The sequence below is a fragment of the Lycium ferocissimum genome, chromosome 11 (genome assembly GCF_029784015.1).
Source record: "Lycium ferocissimum isolate CSIRO_LF1 chromosome 11, AGI_CSIRO_Lferr_CH_V1, whole genome shotgun sequence".
NCBI lineage: Eukaryota > Viridiplantae > Streptophyta > Magnoliopsida > Solanales > Solanaceae > Lycium > Lycium ferocissimum.
In genome coordinates, this window is record NC_081352.1 from 51845204 (window position 1) to 51855157 (window position 9954).

The 9954-nt window shown below is 33.8% G+C and overlaps 1 protein-coding gene across 3 annotated transcripts; it reads left to right on the top strand.

Moving 5' to 3' along the window:
• Nucleotides 1–594: 594 nt before the first annotated feature.
• LOC132036401 (hyoscyamine 6-dioxygenase-like) lies at nucleotides 595–3831 on the top strand. 3 transcript variants are annotated; one of them, XM_059426735.1, is made up of 6 exons: nucleotides 595–647; nucleotides 746–959; nucleotides 1344–1609; nucleotides 2273–2582; nucleotides 2884–3096; nucleotides 3666–3831. In XM_059426735.1, the coding sequence occupies exons 2-6, from the start codon at nucleotides 756–758 to the stop codon at nucleotides 3696–3698; spliced, it is 1026 nt and encodes a 341-aa protein (XP_059282718.1). In that variant the 5' UTR covers nucleotides 595–647; nucleotides 746–755; the 3' UTR covers nucleotides 3699–3831. The 3 variants fall into 3 exon arrangements, with proteins under 3 accessions (XP_059282718.1, XP_059282720.1, XP_059282719.1); XM_059426736.1 differs by having other exon boundaries at nucleotides 609–659; XM_059426737.1 differs by lacking the exon at nucleotides 3666–3831 and having other exon boundaries at nucleotides 2884–3111.
• The last annotated feature ends 6123 nt before the right edge of the window (nucleotides 3832–9954 follow it).

Consider the following 9954-nt stretch of genomic DNA (forward strand, 5'->3'; position numbering starts at 1 on the left):
TAACAAACAAAATTATTGGTTTCTTACGAGCGTATTTATTTTGGACTAAGGAGTATTACTTAATGATCATGATAAAATTAAAAAGAAATTAGTTTCTAATTTGTGAAAGTGGAGTAGTGGACAAGCAGAAAAGGGAAAAATTATATTTAATATATACTCAACAAGCAAAAGGGACGAGCGTATTTACTTTGGACTAGTTCTTGAGATTTTGAAAATGTGACCATAGACACTACTAGAAATAGAGGTTTTTCTACCGATATTTAGTGGAAAATTTTTGCCACAAAACATGATTTTTTCACCTTATTTCCACCGAACTAGCTCACTGGAAAAACGCATGGTGTGAAACAAGTTCCCATTTAAAATGTGGGAAACTTCCTAATTTTTTTTCGTATGAAAATACTACTCATACTATTTAGATTTTTCCAACGACATTCAGTGAGAAAAAGCGGCTGAACATTTTTCAGTGGGAAATTCAGTAGAAAAATAGAGATTTTTTAGTAGTGAAATTTTGGAATTTTAGGATAACTTCCAAATACTTGGAGGACGTGTTATGCAATTTTCTTCCCTATAAATGGTCCTTCACATCTCCTCCAAGAAAACAAGCAAATTTAAAAAGTATTCATAATGCTCTGAAGTTTGTTCTCCAGGTACATTCCTAGGTTTTACTAGTATTCATTAGTGGTTGCCTGTATGTACCAACTCTTTTTATCTTTGTTTATTCAATTTTCCCTTTTGTTTTGATTAGATAAAAAAGTATGGCGGACCTCATCTCAAGCTGGTCAAACAAACTAGACGCAGTTCCTCCAAGTTATTGCATACCACTGCATGAAAGACCAGTTGATCCAGTTCCAATTGCTAAGGATATTCCAATCGTTGATTTGGGAAAAGCTAAGGGTGAAGAACGATATGTTGTTGTTCAACAGCTTCTGAAAGCTTGTGAAGAATATGGGTTTTTTCAGGTCTATAGTATATACTCCAATTCTGTCATAATTTATGTGAAGGAGTAGGAACTAAGAGGGTCGTCACACGCTTAATTTTGACTATAAATTCTTCAATTCTTAAAAAATTAAATTTACATATTTGAAAACCACATAAAATTACAAGAAATCAACATAGCTAATGAGATAATTATAATCAAGGAAACAATTGTTTGACCATCAAATAGTAACATCTTCGCATACTGCTGGACTGAGGGAGTACACCTTTTCTTTCCTCTCATTAACAATGGAATGCAAAAATTAACTTTTATAGCATTCTCTCATAATTAATGACATTATGAACAAAATTAAAAACAAGACATTTATTTATAACATGAGAATTAAAAATGAACACGATTAAAACAGGTAATCAATCACGGAGTAGCAGAAGATCTAATGGATGAGGCAATGGAAGTGTACAAAGACTTCTTCAGTTTGCCAGTGGAAGAGAAAGCGCATTATGCAAAGGAAGCAGCAAATAATACAGCAAGAGGTGCAGCAACACTGTATAGTAGTAGTGCAAAGCATTATGATTCAGAGGATCATCGGTACTGGAGGGATGTCTTGGAACACAGCTGCAATCATGATGGTGAAGACAAACTAAATTGGCCTGATAATCCTCCAAGATATAGGTACCTACTCCTTCCCGTCCCATTTTATGTGGTACTCTTTACTTCCAGAGAGTCAATTTCACTAATCTTTGAAACTGAATTGGATTAGATCAACTCAGTATTAAAAGTAAAATTTAGATATTGAAAAATTATACGAAAAATACTATAAGTTGAAATACTTCTCATGTCATATGATGAAAAATACAGTTTAAAAATGTTAGTTGAGATTTATATAGAGCCTGTTTGGATAGGCTTAAAAAAAGCAGCTTATAAGCTGCTTTAGATAAGCTAAGCCAAACGGGCCCCATTTTTTTTTTTTTGGGCTTATTTTAAGCACAAAATGACTTATAAGCTGGCCAGCTAAACACTCAAAAAAGCTTAAAACAGCTTATAAGTTGTTTTCAAAGAACTTATAAGCCAATCCAAATGGGCTCATAGTCTGAATCTCGAAAAAGCGAAAATTACTAAGAGGGAATAACTTTTTCCTTTTTGTCTTTTCATTTCACCCTTATGTAATATTTATAGGCAGTATTATGTCTTAAATACGTAGCTGAATTGGCGATCATCAATTTTATAATTTACAACTATACAAGAGTGACACGAGAAAAGTTTGAGGACATTCTTCAATTTGTTTTCTTACCTTGTATTTGCATGTCAAAGTAAAATATGATAATGAACTTTCAGGGAGGTTATTGGTACATATTCTGATGAACTGAGAAAGCTAAGCAAGATCATCTTGGGTCTGGTAAGTGAAGGACTAGGCTTGGAGACAGGGTACTTTGACAAAGAACTTGGACAGAGAATGCTTGTCAATCACTATCCAGCATGCCCAAATCCAACTTTAACTTTGGGAATTGGTGGACATTGCGATGTTAACCTAATAACCATTATCCAACAAGAAGTATATGGCCTTCAAATATTGAACGATGAGAAATGGATTGGTGTGGAGCCTCTACCTCATGCATTTGTTGTCAATTCTGGTTTACCACTGATGGTACAGTTTCTTAATTTCTCTTCCATCCATTTCATTTTTTGTGTTTTAGTTAATTTGAGTTGGCACGAGTTTAAAATTGTAGGACTGACTTTTAAATCTTGTATTCTTACTAAACGTGTGTATAGCATGCACATTTCAAAATACCTATCTAATCTTAAACTAAAGGTGTATGTCATTATTGAAATTAAAACTTACTAAATATAGAATGATACATTCTTTTTAAAACAAACTAACAAGGAATTAAGATAATTTTAGACTTGTTTAAAACTTTCTTGATTTGATTATGGTTGTAATAATACAGGTAATTAGCAATGGGAAGCTAACAAGTGCGGCACATCGAGTGGTGACAAACACAACTCGAGCACGTACATCCATTGGTACTTTTATTTGTCCTGAAGATGTCGTTGGACCTGCAAAATCACTCTTTGGTCCGGACAAGCCCCCACTGTTCAAATCCTTCAAATGGAGTGCTGAGTTTGTGCCACATTACCTCAGCAAGAAATCAGTCTACCACGCAGCTGTGGAGTAGGTCCCTCAGACATGTGATTGGTGTGGAGTTGAATAGTAAATACGCGTAATTCTTCACGGTTTAAACGCATTCTACAATTTCTTAATTTCTCTTCCACCTATTTCATTTTTTGTAGTTTTAAGCTTATAAATAGAGTTCTAAGCTTCATTTGGAAATTGTAGACCAAGAAAATCTCGTATTCAATACATCGAGTGAGAGCAAAGTGAGGTATTCCATGATTTCAGAAAATCTATCTAATCTTAAAAATAGGTGTGATGATATTGTAGTGAAGGTGGGAAAAATCAAAAGAGTGTTTTTCTTTTGTGGGTGTAACAAACTTACAAGGATTTATACTCGTTTTTACTTGTTTAAAATTCCTTTTGTTTATGTGATATCAGGTAATCCTCTTGGCTAACAAGTGGTTTTTCACTTATCGAAGGGTTTCCACGTAAAACGAGCACGTACATCCATTATTGTACATTTTATTTTCTTGCTAATTTAACCATGCAAAATAGTCTTTGGTTTATCACTAATACCGTGAATATTATTTTTGCGGGGCTATTTTATTCCCAACAGCAGCATTGGAGCCTTTCAAGATCGATGCTTAAGCATTTGCATGTGAGAAGGATGCGATTTCCACCAAAATAAGAGCTTTAATTTACAATGTCTGTGTAATTTGTAACCTAGGTTTTGATCTAGCTTGTTGTTCATGAATAAGAAGTTTTGATTCCTTTTTTTCCATGTTCGTATCTACCATTTGCCTGGAGTAGTTCGACATATTTTTGCTCAGACCAAAATGACGAAACTTTTTATAAGTACTCTTTTCATTTCAACTTATGTCATAACATTTGTATAATTATAAAACTTTTAAAACTTTCGATCTTTAATTATCTTTCAGAATATTTGCAAGAAAGGTTAAAGATCAGATTAAGGGTAAAATGGAACGTTTAAAATAAATTATTTTACAAATTTAGCAAAGAACATCTCTTGCTCATTTGCCCACCGTTGCCACTCTCCTCATTATCTACTCAAGAACCAAGAATTCTAGCTCTTCATTGGCTCTTTTTGGTAAAATTATAAGTAATGATGTGGTAACTTGGACTGCTATCATGACAGTATGCTCAAAGAACAATTTTTTTTTGGATTTGCAGTGAATTTCTTTGTTGAAATGGTGAATGAAGGAAAAAAGATATGGGAATAAAAACATCTCATCTGTGAGAATTGTTAGTTGACAAAAATGTAACTCTCTGTTCAATCTTGACTTCAACTATATATATTTGGAATGAGAATTAACTTCACTTTTCTTAGGGATGATTAAATTCTCCCTCTCTCCTTTTCATATGAATGTCAGCATGTACACTTCTTATAGATATCACTGCATTTGTAAACACATTAATTTTATTGGATTAAATTTATAAAAGATTAGGATTAGATCCATTTTTATTTGGATTGAACAATTAATGGACTACACAATTAAATAAGTCAATTTTATTAAATTCAAGTTCTTTTATCTTGAGGCCCAAACTCATGCCACGTGTCAAGTGCATGGCATCCCAAAATATTCAAGATCAACAAGATGATGTCACATGTTCAAATGATGTGGCAATTTTCAGTCAAAAATAAGGACTAACCAAAAGCTGCCAAGTGTCCAAAATGACGTGTCTTGGCCAATCAAATGCAATCTTATCACATAAAGTTGATGACTCACATGAGCCAATCAAAATCAGACAAGAAAGTTCATCTACACTTGAATTGTCTATCCTCTAACACTATAAATAGAGGGGTTACATAACTCTCCGGGGGGATTTAGAATTGAAGAGAAGGCATCCATATATTCCGAAAGACATCCGCATATCAAGAAGATCCATAAGTTTCCGCATTTCAAGACGTCTTCATCTCGGATGGTGATCTATAAGTCTTCCTCATATCAAGAAGTTGTCTCCTGTGTTGAGATCCATAAGTCTTTCGCAAATCACGAAGCCTTAATATCCCTTGGTGATCATAAGTCTTCCATAAATCACGAAGCCTTAATCTCTCGGTGAACCATAAGTTTTCCCTCCAGAAGTCTCAACCTTCCATATATTCCACATTCGTAGGCAAAATCTTGGCCCTGTATTCATGGTCAAATTCAAGCAATTTTTGCGTACACATGCATTTCCAACTGTCCCATCACTGATCTCGTGCTGACATGTGCCATCTCTGCTTAATTTATGTATAATAAATATAGTAAATAGATTATTATTTTTTTTAGTAAAACACGAAACTAATTTTAATAGGATTTCCTCAAATATTTGAAATGAAAAAGATAGAACATAAATAAGAAAATTATATTTGAAAAAAAATAAATTGAAAAATCATCTAGTAATTATGTACATCATGTAATTAATCACCTTCCTCTTGAGAGACTGGGGGGGGGGGGGGGGGGGGGGGGGAGGGGTGGCGGTTATAATTGCTCTCCTTTCAATATATCAATTCTCCGCTGACAAAGTAATTCTTAGAATGACAAGTACTAGTTCTGTTCCCTTTTACTTGTCTAGTTTGTATTTTGCACTCCTCATAAGAAAATATTAATTAAGTGTTTATATTATGAAATTATCCTTATTAGTAATATTTTAAAATTTTAAATTTGACTATGAGTACACCAATTAGGGTGAGAAATGTTACTACTATTTCTGTTAAATGGAACTATATATTCACCTCCAGGATTCATGAAACTTAATACAAATGAATGCTCTAAAGGCAATCCTGAACTAAGTAGGGTAGTGGTGTTATCAAAAATGAAGCTGGGACCTTAGTCAGTGCCTATGCTATTCCTTTTGGTATCTCTACTATTATAAGCTTGTCAATTGGGCTGGGTCAGCCCCGGCCCAGCCCACCTAACCCTGCCCATAAATGGCTCGGCTCGAACCCAGGTAAGAGGTGGTGGGGGGGCTGGAAAAAATTAGGGGGGGTATTTGACACGCCATGTAGCCAAGCCCACCAACAGTTGGGGTTCTGGCCCACCGGGGCCTAGCCCGGCCCAACCCACTTCGAATTAAATTTTTTTTTTTTTTAAAAAAAAACATAAATAGGCAGTTTTTGAAAAATGATTACATATATATGACAACGTTAATTAATGCATATCAAATATTTACTTCCATAACAGATTCTAGTATATGAGAATCAATCCTATATTAGATCCATGCTTTCCATTTTCTTGCTTATTTTTAGGGATAGTTATAAAATTTTGGAAGTTAATTAAATAAGTCACTAGAATTAGCTATTTTATAGGGAGATGATTCCAACTTTAATTGTTAAACTCCCTTTATTCTCTTAATTACTATGCAACTAAAACTTAATAGTATTCAATTAATCATTATATATACCTGACAATTTTTTAGAGGTATTCTATTTACTAATGTATTACAATATACATGGTATAATTTACTTATATTATATTATATTGAGGTATAATATTATATATACATAGTATAATTCATTTTTAGAGCCACACTGATGTACTTTATACATAGTATAATTTAACATAGATTATAATGGTATAATGTTATATATGCCTGGTATAATATTATTTTTTAGAAATACTATGTATATTCATTTAACCTTTTGTGACCTTTTGATTGGAAAATATTTTTCAGTTGAAAAAACACTATCTTTTGATTGGAAAATATTTTTCAGTTGAAAAAACACTATGTATATTTTTTATTGAGATATTATCAAAAACTCCAAAAACAAGTTGTATATCTTGTTTGGATATTTATGACTTTGTGTATGTCTTGTATATGTTGTTTGTATATTTGTGTATATCTTGTATATGTTGCTTGTATATTCATGTATATCTTGTATATATTGTTGGAATGAAGATTCCCAACAGCTATTTAAGCAAGAATAGCCGTTGGGCAAATGGACAAACCCCAAAAACGACTTCTTCTTTTTAAAAAAAAATTAATTCATTTAAATATAAGTGTCAAATATTATAAAAAGGTGAGAGTGCGATGCAAGACTACACCGATAATTTAAAATAAAATTTCAAACTTAAATTGATACCACTGCAAATTCCAAACATACAAACTTGAACGACTTGCATTGCAAAATCAAATCAAAACAAACAAACTAACATTGCAAAATGAAAACATACAAACTTGAAATTTGAAAACTTGAAACTTGAACGTTGAGTCTTGAAACTTGAACCTTGAAAGCTCAAAATTCAAATTCTAACGAAGAGTTGCATATGCATTTGGGCGTTTCTTACCCAAGTGACAGACCAAAGTATCGACCGGTCCATATCCCGGTCCGGATGTATGGTTCATAGTTCGTAGACAAATTCTACATCGAATCGTATCTTCTTCTAATTTATCATAATACCTCCACACTGATGCACTCCTTGAGCTAGAGGAGGAGGATTGTCATTATCCATTAAATTTAAATTTTGAAATTTGAAATTGGAAGTTGAAAGAGAGAGAGAGAGAGAGAGATTTAGATGAGTAGGAAATTTAGGGATAGAGGAGAGTAGGGAATTGCGATATGATATGGAAAAGAATAAATGGTATTTATAGATTGAAAATAGGGCCAAAGAATAATTTAATGAACTTGATGGTTAAAATAAAGTTGGCAACAACTAGTTTTAAAGTATCAAACTTGATAAATTTTAACATTAGATTTTTTTAAAAAAATAATTAAAACCCGGCCCGATCCCTTAACTAAACCCAACCCGGCCCATTATCTAAAACCCAACCCGGCCCACTATGTACTCTTACCTTGGTAGGGAGCTGAGTCAGACACCCTTTTCCCTCCTCAAACCTAGCCCCAACCTGACTCATTAAACCTATGGCCCGGCCCGGTCTGGAACCGGCCCCATGTGAGCCGGATTTACATGGCCCGGCCCAGCCCACTTGACAGGTCTATCCACTAACAATATGGCAGGGACCTTGGCCCTCAAAATTGGTATTGAATGGTGCTGTGAAAATGGGATCAAGAAATTGGAGATTGAGAGTGACTACAAGCTGTTAACAGAATGGATTCTAAAGACGTGTCAATCTTCTTGGCACATATGTGATGCCATAAAAGAAATTCGTGTCTCATTGGTTTTGAGAATTGGTCAATCCAACATTGCTTTAGAAAGCTAATAAGTAGCTGATACTCTAGCTAATCATGATTTGGAGTGTACTGATGCTACCTATATGAATAGTTTCCAGATGCTTCCTAAAAGAGTCAGGGGTAAGATGGATATGGACAGAATGCAACTTCCCTCCTTTAAGAACAAATCTCATAAGAATTCCTTTTCTTTGGACAGAAGTTGTATATGATGTATAGTTTTGATGTCCTTGTGGAGGTTCTTTCTTGGGGAAAGGATTCAGTCCAGTACCTAATGGTCCAGTAAATATCAATAGTGCCATGGATAAATGCCACCTGGTTGCTTATAGTTTTAATGGTTCGGATGCATTTGAATTTTTCACAATGCTTTTTTTTTTTTTTTTTTAAAGAAAAATAAACTAACAGATTTATACATTAACGCTGCTTCTGAAAAAGAATCTGTGCATTTATTTTGAGTGAACCTAAAAAGACTAAACAACCAAAAATGTATTAGTAATATAGAAATTCTAGTTTTTTGGTTCACATGTTAGAAAGAAAAAAAAAAAAAATCGGTAACATAACTATTAGAAGAAAAAAAATACATACTCCACTTTTCTGATTTCAAGATTGTTCCAATCATATGTTATATTTATTTATCTTTTGTCATTGAAATAAATGAGTAAAATAACGTACCAACTATGCAGTCCTCAGTCTGCTCATATTTATTTTGTGAAAGAACTGAAATGTTGTTTTTATAAAAAAATCAAATGCATCTAAGCCATTTAAACTCTAAGCTACCAGGTGTCTTTTATCCATGACACCATTGAGATTTACTGGACCATTAAATACTGGACAGGATCCTTTCCCTCTTTCTTGTGTATAGGAGAGGATTCTATAACTTCTCATCATTTTGCCAAATTTTTGTAAGCCTAAATGAAATCCTACTATCTCTTAAAGGTGGAGAATGTCCCCCTCAGTAGGTACAAAATGATTTTTCCTGTTTGGTTGTGTACTTTATTGCTGTATATACTCCCTCCGTTTATTTTTATTTATCCACTATACTAAAAATAAATTTTCACTTTTACTTGTCCACTTTAACATATCAAGAGAAAGACAATTTTATTTTTTCCGTTTTACCCTTAACATTAACTACTCATTTTTCAAATGATTTTCCAAGTCATTGAAATTATACATCATTAATATGGGTATTATAGTAAAATCTGCACTTCATTTACTGTTTCTTAAGGAGCGTGCGATGTCCATTGTGGACAAATAAAAGTGAACAGAGGGAGTATAATATAAGGCTTCTGGTCTTCAATGAAGATGGAAGAGATTGATAAAAAAAAACTTATTATTATTATTAGGAAAAAGGGTCAAATATACCCCTCTACTTTGTTTTATTAGGCAACTTTTTCCTCCGTTAATGATAGTAATAAAAATACCCATGCCTTCTATAATGTTTACACCTATATCCTTAATTGGATGAAAAACCCGAAATCCCACAACATTACCCGACCCGTCTCTTCTACCCCGACCGCGACCCCGAGACTTCCATCTCCTCTCCCTCACTGTTGCTTGCTCCACTGCAGGCAAGCTCGTGACACCGGAGCCCCGGCCACCATCACATCAAAACGCCGCCGTACCGGCAGGATTAAAGGCGGTCCCACCCAATGCATCACCAATAATCCCAAACACTAAAAACAGCATGACAACAAGCACAGTAGTAATAAACAGCGATGCAATTCCAAAAGTAGAGGAAATTAAGTAAGTGAAAACCCCATTTGTTGAAGTACA

Excerpts from the sequence above, each read along its gene's own strand:
- LOC132036401 (XM_059426735.1), top strand. The coding sequence starts at position 756 with ATGGCGGACCTCATCTCAAGCTGGTCAAACAAACTAGACGCAGTTCCT. Across the intron at positions 1,610-2,272 it reads GATAATCCTCCAAGATATAG|GGAGGTTATTGGTACATATT; the intron begins GTACCTACTCCT and ends ATGAACTTTCAG. Across the intron at positions 2,583-2,883 it reads ATTCTGGTTTACCACTGATG|GTAATTAGCAATGGGAAGCT; the intron begins GTACAGTTTCTT and ends GTAATAATACAG.